The sequence below is a fragment of the Aythya fuligula genome, chromosome 3, assembly GCF_009819795.1.
Source record: "Aythya fuligula isolate bAytFul2 chromosome 3, bAytFul2.pri, whole genome shotgun sequence".
NCBI classification, from domain to species: Eukaryota; Metazoa; Chordata; class Aves; order Anseriformes; family Anatidae; genus Aythya; species Aythya fuligula.
In genome coordinates this window covers 103,768,536-103,793,637 of record NC_045561.1, presented here as the reverse complement: position 1 = coordinate 103,793,637, position 25,102 = coordinate 103,768,536, and the positions used below count along the sequence as shown (strand labels likewise).

The following is a 25,102-nucleotide window of genomic DNA, read 5'->3' as shown; positions in this document are numbered from 1 at the left end:
AAAGCATTTAATACCTTATTTGAAATATCTCCCCAGACAAATTTTTCTAACAGGTAATCAAACTTAATTGCCTAGACAGTTATGACATTGATCTTAATGGAAAAGCTTATGTTTTGTCTTGCAAAACAGCAACCACAGAGCTGTTGTTCTCTATAAAGCAATTTATACAGCTACTATATACATTACCTGCATAGTCTTCCAGTAATGTCTTTTTTTTTTTTTCCTCTGCTTAAAAAGAATCTTTTAAAATCTTATTTCCTAGTCCTGCAAGTGTATTACAGTAGTAATGTATTTAAATTAGTCTCAAATATCTCAGTGAAGGAACTCTTAAAATTACTTGATTGTAGATAGTAAAATACTGTTATTTAAATGAAAACATTTCCACTTATTTTAGGATTAACGTGCAAAATATTTCTCTATCATAATTCCTTAGCTCTATGCATTTATATACTGAATGGATATTGTCTAGTTACCAATAAAATAAGCAAAGATCCCTTTCAGTTTGCTTATCACAATAACATTCCAGAACACCACTGTATCTTGTATGTCACAAGGTAATGTCCACAATAGATTTTGAAACCAGAAAAGAAGAGAAAAACAACAACAAAACAAACAAACAAACAAAAAGCAACCAAGAGAAATTATTTGCTCCTAGTTGAAAGCATTCTCTCACACCTATTTGCAGTCAGCACACCTAACTACTCACCTATATTAATTGAACTAAAAATCTGAAAGTATATGATTACTACATACAAGAAAGATTCATTGTACATATGAAACAAAAAGTTTAATCAAAGCTTCAACCGCATCATTCAGATTTTGATTTTTTTGAACTTATCTGTAACACACAGATCTGCTGCTCCAAAATTATCTGGACTGAAACTTTAATAGTCCACATTCTAGTTGATCTTTTACCTTTAAACTTTATAAAATGTCTCAAATGTGTGACCGGCCATGCTCAGATTTATCAGCTAGTGATGGTCTAAGTTATTAGACAGTAGAACCTAGAAAAAAGATTGAGCTCACCCCGAAGTAGACACCTGGTGGCTAACGTGCTACATTGCTCCTCAGGCATCATTAACTGCACTCACTAGGGATGAGTCAGGTGTGAGCTTCTAGTGCCATTTGAGATGTCCTTGCACGACCTGCCTGGCCTCAAGCTCATGCTGCAAAGGGCATGGGATTTCCATAGGTCTTGTGCCAACACTATCTAGGTGTCTTGGATACCATGCGGCATCTCAAATGCCTTTAGACAACCCACATTTAAGAAGACTTAGCTCTCTGAAGACTATGAAGACTTGAAGATTTATGAAGATGTGAAGTCTATGAAGATTTAGCTATCTGAAGCAGGAGCTTAGCACCCACACAAACACCTATATTTTGGTGTGTTGATCTTGTGTGAATCTCAGCTGTAAAACCCTCTAATGATATGAAGCAGAAGAGTTTCTTCTAGTCAAGAAATTGGTACTGTCGTTGAAATACATCATCCAGGGAATATCATACAAAAGATTTATTTGACACAGCTTCAGTTTATAACTTGTAGCAGAATTATGCCTTGTTGTGACACAAACTCAGTCGTTGCAACTTGTAGCAGAATTGTGTTGTTGTGATACAAGCTCAGTTGTGATTTTGTTTCTAGAAAATATACAAATTAGATACATATAATTTCTGTCTTAGCTGTTCTTGTAAACTAAAATAGGAATGGTAGGACGTTTGCGTGTCCAGTCTTATTCAGACGGTGATGGTACAAAGCACTAACAATTTTTTATTTTATTTTATTTTTATGTTTGCTGGCAAGATGCTGCTCAACCAAATTCTGATTGATTGATTTTCATCGACAGTGGGCAGGGTTCGCTGTAGGGCAAGAAAATCAACCTCCTCAGCCGCGTCTGCACAGGCTGCTCCTACCTCTGCCATTTGGCTGTGAAGAATGGCCACACTTCGGGCAGACAGCAGGCGCTAAGCGTTAAGGTTATAAAATGGGATTTTGCCTAACACCTCCCTCACCCAGTGACAACTTATCTACACCTCGGGGCGGGCTGTGAACGTCCCCAGTCCCCCTCTACGAGCTGTGGCGCAGCACAGCCGCCACACCACACCACACCACACCACACCACCCCCGTCCCCTCAGCAGCGCCCGCCTCACGGCGCACTGCTGCCGGGTTAAAGCGGCAGCCCGGAAAGCCAGCCGCTTTCCGCTTCCCCTCCAGCCGGGAGGAAGAGGCGTGCGAGGCCGTCGCCATGCAGGTCTCTAGCCTCAACGAGGTGAAGATCTACAGCCTGAGCGCCGGCAGGAGCCTCCCGGAGGTGAGCGAGGGGCCGCTCCCCAGGGGCCGCCCCGCGGCGGGCAGGGCTGCGCTCGCCGCCCGCCGTGAGGGGGCCGAGGCCCGCTGTGACCCCTCGAGCTGCTGGCCCCCGTGCTGCGGAAATATTTGGGGTGATGTTTCGTCCTAAAGCGGCTCGCAAGCCTGGCCTGACCCTCTTGTGTGGAACGGGGAGGATGTGTAGCTGAAAAACGGTTTTAAATGTTTCATGTGTTAAAGTACAGTTTGAACACGTGTGGCTCTCACTTTAGGTGTGCTGTTCTACAGCCTCTAAAACACTGTTTTTTAAAGTGTCTTTAGTAATGATTAAACTTACTACTAGTTTTTTTTAATATAGTTAAAAAAAAGCAAAGCCTCATGTTCCAGACAGATCCTAAACTTCCTACTTTTTCCAATGTGATAGGCTTTAATAGTTCTCTGTGCCCATTACATGTGATAAACTTAACAGTGATTTACGTGTTTCTGTACAGTGGCTCTCGGACAGGAAGAAAAGAGCGTTACAGAAGAAAGATGTGGGTGAGTTTCTCCGTCACTTGGTCCTCAGCAGTACGAGGTGGCACATAAATGCCATGCAAGGCCAGAAGCAGGCAGTTAACAAATACAGGACATTCATGCAGAGCTCATTTTAATCAGTGCAAATATAAAGCTATAGGTAATGTTAGAAGGCCATACTTCAGCATCCTATGTAGTACTGTGTGAATAGAGCATTACTGCTATTGTTTTACGTTTCTGGCATTAAATATTGAGAGATTGTAGAGATACATGGAATGTGATGGATGCATTCCATGTATAGTTCATGATAACCTCCGACTGTATGCTCCTTCATGCATTTTATTAGAGTGCAGGAACTTCGTCGTTTTAGGCTAAACTTGTTATATGGAATTTTGTTATGTCATATTGTTATCTGGAATATTGTGTCCAGTTCTGGGCCCCTTAGCTCAAGAAGGAGAGGGAACTGCTTGAGACAGTCCAGCACAGAGCCATGAGGATGATTAAGGGAACAGAACATCTCTCCCTTATGAGGAAAGGCTGAGGGAGCTGGGTCTCCTTAGCTTGGAGAAGACAGAGGGGTGACATTATTTATGTTTATAAATATGTAAAGAGTGAGCATCAGGGGGATGGAGCCAGGCTCTTCTCACTGACATCTGATGATAAGATGAGGGGCAGTGGGTGCAAGCTGGTACATAGGAGGTTTTGCTTAAATGTGAGACGAAACGTTTTTTTTGTTGAGGGTGACAACACTAGAACAGGCTGCCCAGGGGGATTGTCTCCTTCTATGGAGACATTCAAAACTTGCCTGGACCTGTTCCTGTGTGACCTGATATAGGTATTCCTGCTCTGGCAAGGAGATTGGACTAGGTGGCCTTTCAAGGTTCCTTCCAAGCCCTAACATTCTGTGATATGAAGTAAAATATGGCTATTTACATACTGTAAGAAGCATGGTATAAAACAAATTAAAAAAAATGCATGGTTTTAACACAATGATGGAATATATTATACAACATCTTTGTTGTGTAGAATGTGTGATACACATTCACTAATATTTTACACAATTTGTAACCTAATTACCATCTCAGAATGTCTATTAGACACCATGTTTTGCAAGGTGATAGCCTGCTTCTGGGTGTTAGCAAACTTTATAATAAAGTTTACCTGATAGTGTGTGGTAAAGGTGAATATTTAAGTATCATTTGAAAGATCTTGAAAGATATTCCCTGTGTTCAGTGAACTCAATGTGCTTCTAAAAAATCATTGCAGTTTTTGGGACCGATACAATAGTACTAGCTTTTGAAATAATTTTATGTTTTGATATTTCTTTTCTTTGTAGATATCCGTAGAAGAATTGAACTTATTCAAGACTTTGAAATGCCCACAGTTTGCACAAAGATTAAGGTATCAAGAGATGGACAGTATATTATGGCAGTTGGTGAGTTAACTGAGGGTCCCTCTGTAGCAGAGGCCAAAAGTACTAGAAACTTTTTAATGCAGAATTATTTTAATATTTCAGGTAAAATTGATGGAGTTGACTGCTTTAAATGGAGCTGTGAATAGATTTTGGAAGCCTATTTTTAAGATGTAACACAATGAATGTCTTAATAGTGATGTTGTGAAAGGTTTATTTTTAGAATACAGATACCCTTCTATTTATAATACAGTTGAACACTAAGTTCCAAATTATTTAGGATATATCCTAACTTACATATCCAAATTAACATATCCTAACTCACTGATGTGGTTCAGTGGAGGACTTGTTAGTGTTAGGTCAGAGGTTGGACTAGGTGATCTTCGTGGTCTCTTCCAACCTAGATGATTCTGTGATTTTTATTGTGTGTTAATAAACTTGCTTAAATAACTTCTAAACATTGTTGTTTGAGTATTTTTTCTAAAGGATGGAAGGTTATGCTAAATTTTATAACTGTCAGAGCAGGATCCTAACATGAATACTTTAGTCGGATTTAATAGCAGAAGGAGAGTTGATCTTGCAGATTTACTGGAAGATACTACTAAGTACTGTGTGACGTATTCAGTACAAGAATGTACATAGAGAGTACTTTCAGACACCAAAGCAAAAAAAAAAAAAAACAACAAACAGGCTTTTTGGAAATATAACCTTAGGGATTGTTTTTCCAGTTGCTGAGGCCTTGTTAAGATGAGAATATTCATAGTTGAGGTGCATTAAAGACTGTATGCATAAGTGTTTTGTTTATTTGGTGTTTTTTTTTGTTTGTTTTTTGTTTGATACATACTTTAATGTTATCTTTTTGTTTAAGTGTTTTACTAAAGATCAATTTGTTCTTTCAGGAACTTACAAGCCAAGGATCCGCTGTTATGATACCTATCAGTTATCCCAGAAATTTGAAAGGTGTTTAGATGCTGAAGGTTAGTATAAGCTATGGCTGCTAGTGCATGATGTATTTCATATATAATTCAAGTTGGACTTCAATACAAATTTCTCTCCCTGTGCTGAGGGGACAGATTATATTTCAGAGAAACACAGGAGTTTAGAGTAAAATCCCATCTAGTCTTTATCTCTGTATTTTTCCTTCTTTTTCTATAAAGTTCCTTCCTCTCTTGGAGCTGTATGAAAGGAGTAAGATCTACCCTGAGCCAGTAAGCGTGGGGCTCAGAGAGTGAATGTGGCTGAAGGCTGCTCTGTTTGGGGAGTGCTGTGTGCTTATGATGGTTGGGTAGTGTCCAGTTCTACATCTTTTTTCTTCCCTCTGTGAAACAGAGAAATCTTTCTGAGGGTAGTTTTTTTGGTTGGTTTTTGGTTGATTGGTTGGTCTTCTTTTATTTGTTTTTTTTTTATTTTATTTTATTTTATTTTATTTTTTTTTGAAACAAGGCTTAAATGGCAGCATGCGGAAGGCCCTAACTTCACCCTTTTTGGGAGTATTTTGGAGGGAGAACAACTGTGGTGGTGAAAGCGAGGAGTCATCTAGAGGATGAGAAGGGAGAATCTGCTGAAACTTAGGCTAGGAGAGGAGGTAGAGCTGTTACAGCTTTGAAGCTTGAAGTTTTAGGGTGTATAGTGTTGGAGAAGGATTTTGTTTGTTGTTAAACCAATGGCAGAAGACTAATACAGAGGAAGACCTGAATCTCTACTGAGAAATGGAATTGCTCTGACTTTGATATGTGATGTAAAAAAAATAAAATAAAAATGAAAACTGCCTTAATTAGGTCAGGAAAAGAGGAGTAGGGCATGATAATGTTTCCTTAAATGGTGCCTCAGTACTGTAAGGAGTCTAGTAGAGTAAAGAGAAGGTGCTACAGTGTACTATGAGGGGAGACAGTAGGAGAAGCTGGGGAGAGGAAGGTGAGGTAAGAGAGACCCACTTTGAAAGAGAAGTCACTGTAGTAGTAAATTGTTGCAGTTAATTAGAGCTTGAAGTTAATTTTTCTGAACTGGCTTCTACACTGTCAAGTATGTTTAGCTTGAATTGTAGCATAGAGTCACTTCAGGTAATCCTAAATGAGTTACCTCATTTAAATGGAAACAGTTTAGATGAAGCAGCTACTCCCTAATGTTCCTGACCCACCTTATTTAAAACTAGGCAAAGTTCAATATGTTGCGGTCTTCAGCATAGACAGTAGCTATTAAATTTTGGACCCTTTAAGCTTTTTCTGTGGAAGCTGACTCCTTAGAAACGTCAGGTCTGCAGATCTGCATGTTGTACATCTGACCCCACGTTATTTTTTTTTATTTTTTTTTTTATATAATTTTTGACAGTTTACCAAAGATCCATGGACCACATGCTCACTCAAAACCATTTCATTAAACATTCCCCAAGCCAATAAATACATGGCTGAGCATTGTGTTGAGGAACATGTCAAATGTACAAGAATGACTAAAAAGATTACAAGATGCTTCATAGGTTTCTAAAGTTTTCTGAAACTACTTATTTTGCAAATAAAGTTATATAATTAAAGATTTTATCACAATGTCTGTATTATGCATTGACACCTGTGGGGAATACTTATATGACTAAAGGTTAGAATAAGTGTAAATATTTTCAGGATATATGCCAATGTTTGCAAATAAATTTGCTTACTTAGTTAACTTGAAATTCTCTTGCTCTCTCCTCTAGTGGTTACATTTGAGATTTTATCAGATGATTACTCAAAGGTATGTTTAATGTTTTCAATATATAAATGAGAAAATTGTGTAATATGTATATTAAAATGTATTTTCATATATAGTAAAGGCAGTCAATCAAGAACTTTTGGAACAGATTTTTTAAAAAAACAAACACAAATCAAACAGGATAAACATTTTTTGTACCTTTTAAAATGTTTTTTGTTTTCTTTACCTCTTTGTATTATAATTTGCCTTACCACTTTTCAAGTCTTTTGTCTGCAGTAGAGAAAAGCTTCGTATAACGATCTATCCTATAACCAAACTAATGTGAAAAACATAATTAGTTTCTCTTGTCAGGATAACATTCAGTTATAATCACTTGTGACCGTAGCCCACATACTGTTTGTTATTTTTTTGAGATACAGAATAGCTACCACTGGGTTAGATTGATTTGCTGTAGAAATGATAATTATAAGCATAGGAATGAGGCAAAAACTGGAAGAAAGTAATGTGTTCTTTTATGAACTTCTGTACCAGGAAGGAACAGATGAATTCTTAGAACGGTTAGCCTTTTTCAGGTTCATAGTTATCAATTCAAATTTTGTTCAGGATCCAAAAATTGTGAAACATTGTACCAGATTGCCTCCTCCTCTAAACTTTGCTTTGTTGATTCATCAAGGTGTTATGTGCCAAATGAAATACACAATTTAAGCACATAATTTTTCTGTTTCCATTAGGACAAGACATTTTTAATTTGTCATGGTATTTTTTTTTTTCTTAGAAGAGACCTTAGCATTATTGGTACAGGCTTGTCATAATGAAAATTTTCATTTAATCAGAGGCACTATCATCTAACCTTCTAACTCAGGTCTTCTCAAAGTTTTCCCCTGTGAGTTTCCCAAGAATGTGTGTGAACACAAGTGGATGAAGAAGGTGACTGGTACAGTAGAGTCACCTCCTGCCTGTCTGTGGGATAAAGTTTCTGGTTGTAAAGACCAAACAGTTATTTGAGAGGCTGAGAAATGTATTCTCAACATGTTCAGCAGTCTTTTTGACTTATTACTAACAGTAAGGCTTCTGTGTTTTTTGAAACTGAAATTGGTACTGTATTGCAGACTGAAGCCTTGACAACCTTAGCTTCAATTTCATTTTCCTGAAATTTACTAAATAGCTAGAAATAAAATTAATTTGAAGTAGCTGTCTTAATTTTTTAAGCATGGTAAAAAGAGGGAATGGTACTTCATAAAAAATATAAAAAATATTTATTGGTAGGGGACACCTAGAGTTCATTTAATGCTTGAAGCAGGACTTGTGCCAGTAATCTCAAAAACTGCAAGCATTGAGGTTCCACAAATTCACTGAATAAATTGTTGTAATGAGCACTGTGTGGAGAAATGAAAACACATTCTCCCCCGTCTGCTCCCACTAACCTCCTAAGGTATCATTTTGAGGGTTGTTGGCATTTTCACAGTGAGAGCACACTTGGCTCTCATTCATGTTGATAGCCATAAGACCAGTTAACGTCTCAGTGCTTTCCTAAAATTTAGACTTGGACTAAGTCTTAGACTTAGGAGAGAGTAATATCTTTGGTAATGGAGCTTTTGCTGTGGTTGGTGAGAATGAAGAAGCACTAGTTAATTCTATTATTTTAATGGAAATTATTTAACTGGGTTATGGCTAGCCTGCGTGAGCTTGGAAAAATCTGAGGTTGTGTTATGAGTTGCTGTCATCTGCTTTGGTATGTTTCAGTTCTTTCTATTTTATTTTCAGATTGTCTTCCTGCAGTGTGACAGATTTGTGGAGTTTCATTCACAACAAGGCCATTACTACAGGACAAGAATACCAAAATTTGGTAGAGATTTCTCTTATCATTATCCATCATGTGACCTGTATTTTGTAGGAGCAAGGTATTGATTACATAGATTGTTTTGTTTCACTTGTTAGGAATGTTTTCCAACAACAGAATGAATATTAAAATACTAGAAAAGTTAAAAATGTTATTGAAAAAGCAGTATTTCTTTCCAAATAGAGATTGTGTATGTAAAAAAAAAAAAAAAAAAAAAAAAAGTATAAGTCTAAGATTAATTTAGTTTTTCATTGTTTTAAGACTTTCATTCCTTTAATGATTTGTTAGCTGTTTTGTTAACAAAATTGCAATTCAGTGTACTGTTTTAAAAGTGTTTGACATCTAAGTAAGGAAAATGAGATATAAAACAACCAACATAGCTTTTTCTTACTGTTAGAATAGGAGTAAAACAGTGTTTCACTGTTTCAATGTTTCACATTTCAATCACATGAAATAATTAACAGAATTTGTGAGAAGACAGTAAAAATAAAATTTGTTTCAAACTTTGAAGATCTCATTTTGAGAAGAGCTTTTAGTAATCCAAGCTGTAATGCAAACTGTAGGAAATTTAAGGATGTTAAAAAAGGGATTAATGCATCTTTTCCTGGCAAAAGAGTAGTTGATAGGGTACTGCGGAGTAGTAAATAGCACTGGTGAACGTACATGTTATCCTTTTTTCAGTATTTGTAAGGGAAAGGAGTAATTGTGATTTCTTTTTTTCTTCGTAGTTCTGAAGTATTCAGGCTAAATCTGGAACAAGGGAGGTTTCTCAACTCCCTGCAAACTGATGCTTCGTAAGTGTCTGTAATGCACCATATCCGTCTGTCTTCTTTCCACCAGGTGGAACCAAACTCCTAATATGCTCACCATCTCTACTGTATCTGAATATTCCCAACTGTGTTGTAGAGTTGAAAAGAAACATATGCCGAGCCTTAGCTTGACTTTATTTTATGTTCTGTAATTCTTTGTTCAAGTTTTTACATTTTAAAACATTCACAGAAGAAAACTCAATTAAAATTGCTTAATGTAGACATGTAATAGGTATTATATAACTTGATCTTAAGAGCATTTCATTAAAACTTTGCCATTACTGCTCAATTTAGTTGTCATATAGAGATCTGCCCACAGGGTATGTACTTTCTCAGACATGTCTTTGTCCTTCTGCTCTTGGAGTAGCCCAAAGATATTAAATATATATATATTTAAATATATATATATATTTAATATCACCAACATGTGTCTGATACTTTTGAAAACCAGACAGTAGCAGCAGCTGGGCTTCTTTTGTGTGGGGAGAGGCAGATGAGAAGTAGAGACCTGAGAAGATAAAAGTGGCTTGTTGGTGAGCAACAGCTGGTGTTCAGTGGGTAGGAGAGCTTACAGGAAGAAGAGGTATTTGGGCAGGCTCTACTGTATAAACTGAGTAGCAGCAAAAAGAAAAAGGGGTGTGGGGGATAATCCTGGAGCAGGTGAGCTAGGTCTTCAAGCATGAAATCTGAATCAGGGAGAAGAAACTTGAAGATGCGAAAAGGCTGTTAGGCAGGGGAATTGGATGAGTTATAGGTGGAGGTCTTGGAATAGGAACACTTGGATTTTTTGGGGGATGAGAAGTATAATCAGAAATATTTGTATTTTGAAAGAATTGTTGGAGAAATAGAGGGCTCCATGTTGAGCTGTTGAGGGAGAAGAGGACGGGCTGTTCATCAGAATATGTTGGAGATGTGTGCTTCTAACTTATGTCATCAGGAAGACCTTCTGATGTACTTGAGTCATTTAAGACTACAGTGAGCAGAGCAATATATAAAGGTGTGGTGGTGGGTGGTGGGCATGGGCAGAGGATTGTAGAATCACTTGGGTTTGAAAGAATGTGAGTCTTAAGTCCCCTACTCAAGACTTGGTCAACACTGAATTGAAATGAGTTTGCCCACAAGGTCTTGAAAGCTCCGAGTATAGAAATTCCAGAGCTTCTTTTGGCAGCTCATTCCAATAGTTAATTATCCTCAAGGCATAAAAAATATTATCTTCACATCCAGTTGGAACCTCACCCATCTCAAGTTATCAGCACTGTCTCTGATTTTTGCTGATAGCTCAGAATTCTTGATAAACTCCTCTTAAGTATGAGAATCTGTTATTAGGTTGCCATCCGCACATGTACTCCCTCCTCCCCCCACTGCTTTTGCTTCTCCGGGCTAAACAATACGTGATTACAGAAATCTTTCTAGTTACATTATTCTGAGGTCATTAAACTTACTTATTTTTCTGTTTTAGAGAGAATAATGTCTGTGACATAAATCCTGTACACTTCTTGTTTGCTACAGGGACAGCTGAGGTAAATGTTTGCATTCCTTTTATTAAAAGGGCAGCAGTGTTTGTATCTCTTTAATATTAGTTTGCATGAGGATAAGAAGAAATCACAACAGGAACCTACGTAATTAATTTGATCTCATTTGCTGCGTTAAGTATAGATCTGTTAAACAAGATGACTTTTTAGAGTGTGGTGAAGGTACAATTTTGGAACTGTCTTCATTGCTGAGATGCGTGAGATTTTGCAGATGAGGAAAAAATAGCTTTGTCTTGCTTAAGAATATAGCTATCTGTAGAAATTGGATAGCCTCTGTACCCAGTTATGGGGAAATTTAGCATTAATCATTTTCATTCAGATCACATTTGTTTAAATGCATATAAGCTCCATATATTTAATCTGTGTTTATTAGTACAACTCATGTCAAACTAGGAAATCTGATTAATTATTCATAGATGAATTAATTTATAATTTTATTCAAACACAATATCAGGTATTTGTTGCATAAGCTTGAAATATATTTTCTGATCTGTTCAGGGTAAAGTGGAATGCTGGGATCCAAGAACTAGAAATCGAGTTGGGCTGCTGGATTGTGCTTTAAGCAGTGTGACAGCAGATACAGAGTGAGTAAAGGCTACCTTTCAAAGTGCATTCTTCTATTTCTTATTTTTTGTGTGTGTGTGTTTGTTGTTTTTTTTTTTTGAAGTTTTGCTTTTAGAAACCGTTCCCATTTTCCATCAAAATCTCTCATAGTGTGAATAGAGGGTTTTTTTAGTCACAAAGAAACTGAGCTATTACTGCTCAGATCAATAACTAATTTTCTGTGCAAGTTGTGAATGGAAACAATTTCGCTTCTTGAAGTAGTATTTGAGTGGTATCTATAAATTAATTTACAGATACTACTTTAGCTATTTTTAACATTTAAAGTATTTGCATCCTTACAGGTAGAATGTCTAACTGTAAGCATTGTGCTTTGCAGGATAGATTGTTTACCATCTATTTCGGCGCTGAAATTTAATGGAGCTTTGAAAATGGCTGTTGGAACGTCTACTGGGCAGGTAGACTGAACTTTTTCTGCAACAGTTCTTATAAGATCCTTTTCTTGCAGTTGCCAGTCCAGGTCTCTTGTACGTTGAGTGCACTTAATGCAATATAGATATACAATAAGATAAGTATTTCTAAGACCATAAATTACACGTGTAGAGCAGCAATAGTCATTGGCAAAATTAATTTGCAGTTTAACAGATTATCTTGTTCTTTAGAATTACCGTAGGGTTGGCTTAAAATCATCACAACCTCCAACCTAGGTAACTTCGAATTCTGCAGTTTTCTTAAGACTTAACAGTCAATTATGTGAGGAAGTTACAGCTTTTTTTTTTTTTAGACTCTGCCAGTGCCATCTCAATGCAAAATATATGCTGTATCTTGATGATGGCTGCAGAAGCAGAATTAATTGTCTTTCAACTACTGTTTTTCCCCCAAATTATTAGTATTCATACTTGGCATATGAAAGATTTGAGGTCTTTCTCAAGTTGCAAAGGAAATTTTTGAGATAAAAACACAAGTTTCTGAAAGATGGCCTGTACTCTCCATTTCTCTCAAAAGAATAATTGCATTCTGTGGTGTTTTCCTGAGTGAAAGTGATACTCACAAAATCTAGAAGGGCATCTGAAAATTTTAATCTTGTGAGTAAGAATAACACAATAATCTAAAAGTGAAATACAAGTAATTAAGAAATACTAAGAGTCTTGAAAAGAGTCATTTTTTTCAATTTTAATTTCAATAAAAATTAAAAAGACTTTAGAAAGATGGCAAATTCTTGAGTTCGTATTTAATTTTTCTAGACTGAAGTATTTCATAGTTAAAATATATTGTCAGAATAAGCAGGGCTCGCTTAATAAGTCATTTTCAGAACTTGAAATGATTTCTTTTATGGAGATCCTGTCCATGTTTTTAAACAAACAAGCAAACAAATCTCATTTGTTTTTCTCATCTCAAGATGTCTCATCTCAAAAACATTAGTTAAGGCCTAGTGTGTGTGATTTCCTCTTGATCTTATAATATTGTAAGTTTAATCTGTCTCTTATTCTTCAAGGTTTTATTATATGACCTCCGGTCTAATAATCCATTAATAGTCAAAGATCACCAATATGGCCTGCCTATAAAGTCAATTGAGTTTCAGCATCAGTTGGATTTAATTATCTCTGCAGATTCTCGAATCATAAAAATGTGGAACAAAGATACAGTAAGTATTTCTCTGCTGCTGCATTCAGATTTTTTCACTTTTTTTCTTCTGCAACTTGAATAATGAGGCTGAAATTGAGGGTGGGAAGCTGGGTTTTTAATGTGTCCTAATTTACATAGCATTTGGCCTTGTCTGGCTAAAAAAGCTGGTATCTGGGAAGGTATTCAATAGCCTGTCAGGTGTAAAGATATACAAACAGCTAAAAAAAACAAAAACAAAAACAACAACAACAAAAAACTATATATCTGCTTAAGATGCTTCTTTCAATAGAGGGACTTAAACACAAAGTATCTTAGCCATTGCTCTAGTTTGTATGTTTCTCAGTGTGCTTAGAAACATCCGATTCTGACTTTTCATCAGAGGTCATTCCAGTTCTCTGCTCAAAAAAGGGCAACTTCAAAGGTAGATCAGTTTATGAACTGTTAAAATCAGGTCCCGCTTGTTTTCACATAAATTTATTTAAATTTTGTATCTAGGCATAAAACCTGCTTCAAATTACAATGTTTATTAAGCTGTATTAATGGATTATGTTGCAATAGACAATATCTTTATCCCTGTCTTTTGCACCTATAAGTGAAGTTGCGATCTGATTAAGACTTTTTCTTACCTTACGCTATTCTTGTCCCCCATCAATGCAGCTTGCACAAGATATGTTACCCTATACATTCATAGTAATACCACTGTAATTTGGTCTGGTCTACGGGACTATCATTAATCATTCTAGTCCCAAAAACTTGCTCCATTCTCTATCTATGATTTTCTAGCTGTGTAATGTAACAGTAACATATCAGGAGCAGTTATAGTAGTTTAGAGGCACTTATTTTCTAACTATTTCAGGCAGTCATTTCTCTATTGTTGTATTTCTTCATGAACTTTCAACAGCCTCTTTTTCTGAGATCGCAAGCAGTTTTTTTGTAAGCTTTTCTTCAGTTACTTTTTATTGTTTTAAAGGGCAAATAAATTATTGGTTATTATTTAAAACATCTGCAGTGGCCTCTCTTCATTTTCCTAGGTATAGATATTTTCCTCTCTGAGAATGAAACACTAAGGTTTGTCAGGTGGCCTCTGCAGTGGGAAAAGGGAGGGTTTCTTACTGCTGGAAGGCAAAGATAGCTTTGGACTCCTTCCTAGAGTATGTTCCAGCTGGCTCCACCTCTCCCAGATGTTGGTTCTTGACTATCTCTGGCTGGGAACCAACTGCAGAGGCAGACTGTGGGGTGGAGAGCATATGGCTTTGATACCAGAATAGCCCCATGCTGAGACGTGCCTTGGGGTGGGGAGTATGAGGCTTTTGTCTGCTAAGACTGGCGTGGGGGAGGACTCTTATTAATCATCGGGGAGAGACCAGAGGTGGGTGGGGTAACAGCATATAACTGGGAGGGAAAGGAAGGGCCCAGAAAGGTAGGTGGGATTGCTGCAGGGAAAGAGAAAAGAGGAATAGGATGAAAATTTGCTCTGTTCCTGTCCCTCATTTAGAACCGTGTAGGCATGTACTCTCATGCTTCGGATTCTGTGGCCCAGTTGTTAGACACACTTCTTTAACTGGCTGTCTTGCATCTTGGCTTACAAGAGCACCTGTATTTTGTCTGGGTTTTTCAGACTCTGTTCCAATTCTTAAGTTTTTTAAATATGTTTCTTGCTTATACCATGTTCTTAAATAACCATTAAAACTTCATTTCTGATCTAAGCTACATCCCAGTGGATGCTTACATTATTTTTATATAATTTTGTGTTTAGACCTCTTTAATACTCAGTTTGTAATTTACAAATAAAGTGCTGAGCCATATTTCATTTTAGGTAGACATGGGCAGGGTGGAAGAACCAAGCTCCAGAATGAAACTCCACTCCCCATCCATCATTTCAGCTAATGTACTTAACAAAATGGAATTACTTAAAACTACCGCATTCAGACTTGAACAAAATGAGGGTTACACTGGCAATGTACCACGAACTTATGGACCTCATCCTCCTTTTACATAAAATAAAATAAAATGAAGCTGAACTGACTTGAATTTTCAACACAGAAGTGTAAGCCAAGAAATCAGAGGTGCCACAGTACATTGCTGTGTCCTTGATAAGCAGTAGACAACACTCCCTTGTAAGAGATCTGATAGGAGACAGAACACAGTATGAGGTTTCTATGTTATGATCAGATGCTTTAATAACATTTTATTGTTCTGCAAAATCTCTGCCATCTTGATACCATCATATTTCTTAGCTTCTGTAATGGCTATTCATAATGTTTATATTTACTAAATTTAATTACATTGTTTGGAATTCTTTATAATCTATTATCTTCCTTCAATTACAGGGGAAGATTTTTACTTCAATGGAGCCAGAATATGACATCAATGATGTCTGTCTTTATCCAAATTCAGGTACATTAGATATATTAATGTCTTATTAAGTTCAAAAGGGAAAGCGTGTGTTAACCCAAACTGTGGCTTTTTTATTTAGGCGATGCAAATTAAGTCTACTTTTCTCCTTATGACAGAACTAAGAAAAACGGTTACATGCTATTTAGCGTCATTGGTTCCTCTTCATCTTTATTAAATCGAAGACCTTTGCAGTTGGAAGCTGTTGTGCTGTCACTTGAGTGATTGACCTCTTCTGCCCTTTCAAATACCTGAAGTCATTCATAAGAGAAGGAATTTTGGCCTTTTGTCTAGGCTAAGCTCCAGATCAGTTAGAGCTTGCTTTCTAGAGATAGGAAAAAACCTCTTTACAATGAGTTTACAAATTTTTACAAATGTTTATGGCCATTTGATCTTTCCTGTTTTTTAGTTATAGTACTTACTGTGCCCTGGTTAAGCTGCAATACTTTTATTTGTAAGTGTAGAATTCTAAATGCACAGATCTGCGTGCTTTTTTTTTTTTTTTGGACTTCTCAAATTTGGTGTGTATTGTACTACCATGTATTGAGGTCAAAAAAGAGGTCCACTTTTAACTAGTTTCCAGATCCTACTTAGTGAGGAAAAAATACTTCACACAGTAGTGGTTGTATTGTGTAAAATATTTTTGCGTGTACTGCACTAAACTTTTAGCTTTTAGTTGCTTAGTTCTTAAGGAGTATACAACACCCATTTCCTGTTTAGAAAGCAGCACCAAATAAGATGAAAGAAAAATTAGGGCCTTTAAGATGTCAGAGGACAAAATTCTTGATCAGAGAATGCCTGTGTTGCACTCTGCTATTATCTTAATTTCAGAGAGGTAGCAGTGAAGACAGAGCGACTTAGACTTTGATTCATACCAGCAGCTCAATTTCAAGATTGTAGATAAGTGAGATTTCTAACGAGTTAAAACTTATCTTGTCTTTTCTGCCAACTTCAGTTAATAATGTCTTTTTTTTTTTTTTTTTCTTTGGTAAGATGAGAACTTAAATACTAAGTTCTGCTGAGAAGGTAAGCCTTTTTGACTTTATGCAGCAGCAGCAACGTAAGGGTCTGCAGGATCTTGGTGAAATTACTAGCCCCTTTCCATGCTGCTCAGATTTACCCCTTTGAAAAAGAATAGTCTTCCAGTACTTAGCACTTGGACTGTTTTTTTTTGTTTGTTTGTTTGTTTTTTCCTGAGCCTTCAATAGTGTATCAATAGCAATCTAATATATTTGTTTTTCCCAGATTAATGTGCCAGAAATACTTTAGGCAAAAAATTGAAGCCTGCCGAAGAGGGAGCTTACAGCATGGCGCTGAGGGTGCATCTTGTGTGCTCTGATTGTACACGAGTTCTTCTGGGGGTGTTGGAGAGCAGCTGTAGTAACAGTGTGGGCTGTGCAACACGGGTACCCAAACCTGGTCCTCCCTCTTCCACAGAGGCCCCAGGAAGAGCACTACAGAAAAAGGTCATTGAAGTGAATTACATTTAGCATCTCATCCAGGTTTCACCTTTGAGCTTAGCGATTTGATCCAAATGAGTCCTGGAGTGAATGAACATTCATGCGGTGTTAATAACGAAGGGATCATGGCATGGAGGGAAAGACAACTAAGTTATCTAGAATCTTAGCAAAATTTAGAAGGGACTTCTGGGGCTTGTATGTTCTCTGCTCAAAGCAAGGCCAATTTTGAAGTTAGGTCCTACTTCAAAGTCTGGTCAGGTTGCTCAGGTCATAATCAGCCAAGTTTAAACATCTATAAGGATGGATGTTACACAACTGTGGATGTTCTACAGTCTCTGTGATATGTAGATTTTCCTCAAGTGCTGATTTAGGCTTAAATGATTTTTGTGTGACTGCAGGAAGAATCTCATAACATTAAAGAATTAAATGCACCTGTCTATTTAAAGTTGCTTATGGGACATTGGTTTTCTGTGTGTGTGATCCCAGTCATGTGGACTCTGCATTCCAGTTCTGTATTCCTTTATAAGTCAGTTTTGATTTCTGTTCTTTCTTCTTTGACCATGTCTAAAGGGAGAGCAGTCTTGAGGGCTTCTATTAAGAGCTGTTGTGGGATGAAAATTAGGTTGTATTTTATAACCCTGTGAAGGCAGAGGGGAAAAAACTTGAAGGTGTTTCAGTGAAAACGAAGAGATTCAAGGTGAGAGGTGGTGCACTTCATGGTTATGATAAATACTGTTTCTACAAAATTTAAGATACCTCATGCACACTTAGAATGTAAAGAATAATTACATCTGAACATCTGAAAATCAGAAAATACTTCCAGTAATACCAATGTTGCAGCTGAGGAAAGCAGGAAAGGAAATAGCATTTAATTGATAGTATGGGTGTCGGTCAGTGTTGTCACTGGGATCTCAGCACTCAGGGCACCCTGGGATGTTCAGAAGCTGGCGTGGCACAGCAGATCCCAAGACCTTTGCCCAGTCTATGCTCAGACTTCATGTGAAACTACTGCTCAGAAAGCCTGTACCCTAATCTTTCCCTTATGCTCTTTCATTCACTTAAAACAGCTCTGCTGTTCATCACTGCATGGAACAAAACACTTCTTCCAACTTTATTTCACTGACGTGGGTCAAAATTCAGAAGTTGATTCATGAAAATCACCCAGGTCTTGTTTCAGGCTTAAGGAGAATAATGTCAGAAATGTCACAAAGCAGAAGTCATTAAGCCTACATTTAGAAAGCAGTTTTCCCCTAAGGAAAAGCTATCTAGTACATGCAGATATTTTACTTTTACATCTTGTATTTATAATTTTATTCGAATAGTTGTAATATTCCAGTTTTGTTTTAAAAAACAAAGTAGCTGCTACCTCGTATTAGTTGCAGCCCTTTTTTTACGTAAAAATGTTGGCTGAATGAAACAGTTTTAATGCTGTGTTGTCTCAATTATGAAAGCAATAAAAAAAATGGAGAAGTGAAACCATTTTGTAACAACATTCTGAAATATGGTAAGATGTGGATCAGTATAATGTGAATTAATCTTTTTCAGTAGCTGTGTTTCTGTTTTTTTTTTCATTGCTTTATTTTTGTTTTTAGTTAAATTATTTTAGCAGCCATTTTCAGTGCTATTGCCTTCTATGGGAAGCAAACTCTTTTGCAACTTAACATTTTCAGTGTATAGAAATTTGTACATCATTTGTTTCAATTATTATAAATTATTTTTTTTACAAGTAAAAGCTTTGCATTTTCTAAAACATCCTCTCCCATTTACTACCGCTTCATCCCCATTTTTTTCATTTTTTCAAATGAATGATACTGTATTACTGACCACTTTCTAGATATGGTCTTAGTAAAATGGCTTCTGTAATAGAAGAGTTCTCATTTATTTCCCTTTTAAGTGAAATCGCACTAGACTGCTGTGTAGTTTATTAGGGTGTGGTCTCCCTTCCTGTAAAAATTGGTTAGAACTAATGAGCTGAAACAATGAAGAGTGCACAGTAGACTTCTCCTTTCACAGGCTTGTTCCTTTTTTGGTTTCTGTATTTCCCCTTACTATACGCCCACCCATGTGCTGAAATTCTGAAGACAACTTTCCTGCGTTCAGCTATTGGTGGAAGACTCCCAAAGAGGAGGTTTTCCCTTTGCTGTCATCTTTGAAGCACCTGCAGAATTAATTTCTATCGTTTTATCTCTAGTGATTCATATGCAGTCAATGGAGAAATGCTTTGTCTCCTGTAGTAGTACCAAAAGTGCTGATAAGTTCAGGGAGCACAAAACTTAACAAAATATACTATGAATTCGTGCTTTTTCCTTAAACTGCCTGTAACCATTTCCAGGTTTGGTTTTAAGCCTCAGTTTGCTGACTAAGCTTTCACAAATTTCTTGCTTTGCCAGGAAAGCAAGCCCCCTTTTTTCTGACATTAAAAGTCCAGCTGCATTGTGTATTTTTAATAAAAAGGATTAGGTAGGAAGGATTACTCCACCCATGTTAATTGCGTTCCTCTAGTTGGGTGTAAATTATATTTCTGCCCTCTGGGTATGTGGTAACTGCCCCAATTATTCATAGTCTCAATGGCATATGTTACTTCTGGATCAGAATGTTATCTAACTTGATTGCTCTTCTCTTCTTCGTGCTGCATCTTCTTGTATTACATGGTGATCACCTATGCTGGAAAGTCAAAGCTGAAATAAAATTATATGCCAAATGTCCTTACAAAGATCTCATGCAGAATGAAACTGAGAGTTTCTGATTTTGAGTGTATACCTAGTCTTGTGACAGTTCCAGATATTCCGTGGACTTTAATATTTCTGCAATAGTTCTTTTATATCCAGAGTATTCACAGCATTCCCTAGGTATATTCACAGATATTTCATATTTTATTTGTTCCACTTGGCTAATAATCACTTGCATTTGATGCCACAATATCCTGCCTCATGTTTTGTGTTGACAATCTACTGTTGATTTCCAAGATGAAATACGAAGCAAGCAGCAAACCATATTATGATTTATGACATTGTTTAGACCATAGATGTGTGTTTAAAAACAAAGCAAAACAAATCCCCAAAACCCCCTTGTGTTAATAACACCGGTTTATGCCCAAGGTAGGTTTTAAGTAGTACTACCTGGATTTGTTCTAAACAGTTTTATGGGATGAACTATTTAAATTTGTTATGAAAATTGGCAGTCTGCAGGTGTTAGAACTTTGTTGTTTAAGTTGTGCTGAGCTTTTTTTTAAGATAGAGAACAAAAGGCACAAATATATAAGAAATTAAGCTTTATTAATTGCAGTGCTATCAGGCTTTTCTTTCCTAGTCCTGTGTACAAACCTACTACATGTGAATTAAATAGTTTGTGTGTTTGTGTGTATACATATTTATATAAAGTAACATTATCTTCTTGTGACCAACATTTTTTAATGTGGAAATCTCTTTTTAGGAATGCTAATGACTGCAAATGAAGCCCCTAAAATGAATATCTATTACATGCCAGTAAGTAATACAAATTGTTGCTGATACTGCTCTTTTAAAACTGTCAGTAAGTTGGTGCCAGTCAGGTTTTCATGTTTGAAAATGATTTCTGCAAATTCCTGTCTACATTCTCTGACTTTTCATGATAAAGTTAAGCTAGCCATAACTTATTTATATTATATACTAAATTATTATTTAAAAAAAAAAGCTTTCGATTTGTCTTTTCCTGCCAGTTCCAAAACTGGTTAGTGGCAGTAGGAAGTTCAGGTAGAGCTTTGATGGGGAAAAATTGCTTTAGATAGCTAATGGGAAAAGGATTCCTAAAAGGAAACTGTATAGCTTGCTTTTGAGGTGATAGTTTTGCTTTGTTGAAAAATATTTCATTAGTGTCTTTAATGCCACTGTATACCATGGACTAAATATTTTTCTCTTTCCTGATGAAGAAATATGGTGTGGTTTTGTGTGTGGTTCTTTGGAGTAGCTTCTGCTCAGTGCCCTACTTGAATTGGAGCTTTTCACTTGAGAAGCTTTTCACTCAAAAGGCTTAACAATTAAGCATGTGTTTTCTTCCTGTGGGTTGGTTTTAGGGAGACTTATCAGCATGCCTTCTGGTGTTAGGGAGCTGCACAGAAAACTACACCTGTATTTCTCTCTAGCTATGTTTTTGGTTCTACACTACACTCACTATTTTGTTATGGCCTGAAAGGAGATAAATACTAGGGGATATAAGCAAATGTTCCAGGCAGAAGAGCAGACTGCACTCAAAAATTGTGTGCAACTCTCCATAAGTCACTTTATTCACGTTCTGGAAAAACTGCAAAATTCGTTAAACTTGAAAAATATTTTAAACTATATAAGTAGCTGATGCAGAGATCAGTTTTTGCATTCCAAGAAATGTACATTTTTATACACCAAGTTTTTGTGTTTCATTTATATCCGGTTGTTTTTCAGATGGAAACTGTCAATTTCTTGAACCCGTTTCTAACCACTTTGTTTACTGAAGCTGTTCCATGCTTGAGATAACGGGAGTAGGGACAACAAATATTTTTGTATTTAAGACCATGTATTAGCTGTAGTTAGAAGCTGAACACACAGTGTTTCTATTTATCTTGTTCATTGTAAAGTTTAAGGAGAGCTCTCCAAGCCTTTATCTATCTCCCTTTTAATTAGGGGATTGGAGAAGACAAACTCCCTTATTTTCAAAGTCTGTTCATTTTGTAAAACTTGAATAGACTGGTTACTGAATTTAAGTAATTCACATGGAAGAAAAAAAAAACAACCACCTGCATTCCTCCTGTCACTAAGCCTACGGTTCAGCTTCTCTCTGGAAATTGAGCATTGAGATTTTTTTGTGCAAGTATGCATGATATATGAACCTGACTGGTATAGCACATCAGAGGTACACATCCAGCATTGCCACTGAGCTAAAAAAATATTTCAGACTTGATTTGTCACCAGCAATGGGTGTTGTAGGAACTTGTTCTAGCAAGTATTATTTTGAATATTCTTGCACATGCTATAAATCAAAATGGAAAATACTTCTTTTTTGCTCTCTTCAAGCCTCACTTTTGTAGAAGGCTCTGTGAATATTGAATGTTTTTTAGCTAAGAAGTATAAATATTATTTTAGATCTCAAATTGCACTTAACAGACATTAACTACAAACTGAAATATTGCCTACCATTGTCTATTATTTTTGTGGAGTACAGGCTATTCCCATGAAAATCAACATTATGTTATATTCCTTTGTTAGTGTTCTTTGATGACCTGAGTCCACCTGAACTTCTCTCAATCATACCTTTTTATGGGCTTTAGGGTCACAGTGACACATGAGCATAAAAATGGACCCATGGTTGATTCCCAGATGATGAATGCTAAAGCATAAACATATGTAACAGTTCTCTCCTTTTTTTTTTTTTTTTTTTTTTTTAATGCTGTTGTGTATAAAGAGAACTTTAAAAGTTGATTTTTAAATGTACTACCCAGGCAAAACTGGCGTTTGAATAAGCTGAACTTCTGCAGTTCCTGTCAGTGGCTTTACATCTGAAGGCTGCTGAAGCCATGTTAAGTATCAGCATGATTTTTTTAATTCAAAAATCCATAGCTCATTGCAAGTGAATATTTTCAGATAGTATAAAAACATGGAATATTAATTTTAGACAATAGAAAAGCTAAAGGTAGAAGACATTTTTGAAACAGAAGTTTCACACTCTGCTAACTTGTTGGTTTACCCTGTTTGCCTTTTTCATTCTGCCCTGCAAGAATGAAAGGTCTGGCACAAATAGTATTGCATAATTGAAGGGTTACTTACTGCATTTCCTAAAAATCAAGTATGTAGCTTGCTAAATCTGTTTTTGTTGGCTTTTTTTAATCTCCTTTTTAAATGAAGAAAGTATAAAATGGAGAAGTCGTGTCAGCCTTAAGCTGCTCCAGGGCATTTGTTATTAAGAAAAACTCAATGTTATTAATGTGTTCCTTTTAACGCTTCTATTCCTTGATCTTTTGGGCTAGTTATTTGAGCTCAGATGCACACCTGTCCTTTGGTTTGTATGTCAGTAGATTATTAAGACACATTTTCTTCCTGTACTTGGAACTCTGAGTAATTTCCTTTGTACAGACAAAGATGAGTTTAGTTGTGTGCAGTTTTGGAGCAAAACTAAAGAGCTAATGATTTGCTGCTTTGCCTGATCTCTTTTCACAGAAAAGTTTTCTGGCTTCTCATAAGAACTAGGATTCACCATTTTTCCAAAGCACTGCCTAATTTTCTATTTGTTTGTTTACTTTGAAATAGACATGAATAGCTCTTAAGAGGTGTCCTTGCTTTTTGAGATGTTGACAGGAACTAAATTACAGTTCTTCTATTCCACAACAGAATAAATGCCTGAGGGAAAAGCTCCAGCTATGGAGGACAGTTGTGTTTCAGAGCTGTTGGAAGTGCTTTTGGGTAAACAGAATTAATTTGATGGCCCCAGCACTTACTGCCGTGTAGTGCTAATAATGATTGCTTCTTTTTTTTTTTTTTTTTTTTTTTTTTTTAAAGTCTTCTTTTTAAAGCAGTATCATGGTGATGGCTGAGGTAGATGCTTAAATTCAAGAATGTATGGTGCTGGAGTCTAGCCCTTCTACTTTGAAATGTTTTTTTGTTGTTTTTTCTTTTTTTTCCATATGTTGTAGAAGAGGTGCACAGAAGTCTTACAGCACAGGAGTGTGCATCCCCATGGATGGGTGCAGACAGACCCAGAATCCTCTGTCCTCGATTCAAGTTGGCCAGACAGCGTAGGACTGTGCCCAGCCTAATATACCCGGCCTCTCAGCAGGTTTTATTAGTGTGGGCACAGTGCTGTGCTAACACAGCTCTATGACTTCTGAACTGGAGCTGGCTTGTGTCTGGCTAGCTTGGAGTACGCTCTGACTGAGCTCATGTCTGAATGAATTATCTGTCTACATGTGCCCGTTCTCTCCATTGTTCATGCCAAAGCTAAATTTCCATTGCAAGCCTAAAAAATGACTGTCTCTTGAACTTCAAGATTATGAAGGAGTTGACAACAGCTATCATAATATTGTCTGTAAATGGCATGCTTCAGCTTTCACGGCAGGATTTTCAGCAAGATAGGTATGACATTCGAGACTAGGAATGTCTGAGAGAACTATGCTTTTCTTAAAAAAAAAATAAATAAATCACAGCAGTTGTTCCTTTTGTGTGCAAACTGTTAGAGGGAAAAGAAGGTGGTTTTTGGTTTGCTAGAAATGACAAGCAGATTTGGTTTTAAATAGCAAAAAAATTGCCTTGTGCAGGTACACAGTGCAAAGGGTGAGTAAAAGGCCAATTTATTGTTAAAATGACTGCTAAAATGAAATGTTTGTTTTACACAGGTAACATCTTGAGTGGCTTAGCTTAGAGACTTTGTTTTTGTTTTATTTTGTTGGGCTTTAATGAGGGCAAGCGCCTCTGCCTAGAATTGGGCTCTTTGCCAATAGTTTAATAGTTAACTTGCAGTTTATGCAAACATTTGGAGCCTGCCTCTTGCCAGCTGGCTTCCTGGTACCTCACTTTGAAGTGTGTCTCGGGAAGGTTGAAATGAAAGTTGTGTGTGCCTTGGGATACTTCTCAGACTACTGACTCAGAAACGTCAGTTGAGTCAATAGTGCACCCAGCTTCTGCCCAAAGAAATGAGGAGAGGAAGAAGCTCCACTGACACAAGGTGGTTCAGTGGACTGGGATCTACAATGAGCCAGATTCTCCTAAATTTAAGCTAAGCTGTCAGCTTCCATGACTTGTAAGGTTCACTTTCCTGGCTGTACAGAGAAAAGCCTACATCTTACCTCCTGGATCCTTTGGGAAGAAAGCAAGGGGCATATGCGTTATTTATTCGGAGTGTTTACTACTGGTTACAGGAACATGTCTGATCTTAGCACAGACGTTTCAAACCAGTCTTGTCTCCTTTATTGGACTTGAAACTTTGGGCTACATATACATACTGAAACTGAAACTTGCTCTATTCATTAGG

The 25,102-nt window shown here is 36.7% G+C and overlaps 1 protein-coding gene across 1 annotated transcript in view; it reads left to right on the top strand.

Moving 5' to 3' along the window:
* Window positions 1-2,218: 2,218 nt before the first annotated feature.
* The window catches only part of NOL10 (nucleolar protein 10), a 48,897-nt gene continuing 26,013 nt past the window's right edge, over window positions 2,219-25,102 (top strand). Inside the window, exons 1-13 of the mRNA XM_032185472.1 lie at window positions 2,219-2,307; window positions 2,795-2,840; window positions 4,153-4,251; window positions 5,127-5,204; window positions 6,914-6,951; window positions 8,674-8,810; window positions 9,478-9,543; window positions 11,018-11,078; window positions 11,589-11,674; window positions 12,031-12,109; window positions 13,147-13,296; window positions 15,608-15,674; window positions 20,564-20,616. Coding sequence (XP_032041363.1) covers window positions 2,242-2,307; window positions 2,795-2,840; window positions 4,153-4,251; window positions 5,127-5,204; window positions 6,914-6,951; window positions 8,674-8,810; window positions 9,478-9,543; window positions 11,018-11,078; window positions 11,589-11,674; window positions 12,031-12,109; window positions 13,147-13,296; window positions 15,608-15,674; window positions 20,564-20,616 — 1,026 coding nt within the window. The 5' untranslated portion in view covers window positions 2,219-2,241. The remainder of the gene's footprint in view (window positions 2,308-2,794; window positions 2,841-4,152; window positions 4,252-5,126; window positions 5,205-6,913; window positions 6,952-8,673; window positions 8,811-9,477; window positions 9,544-11,017; window positions 11,079-11,588; window positions 11,675-12,030; window positions 12,110-13,146; window positions 13,297-15,607; window positions 15,675-20,563; window positions 20,617-25,102) is intronic.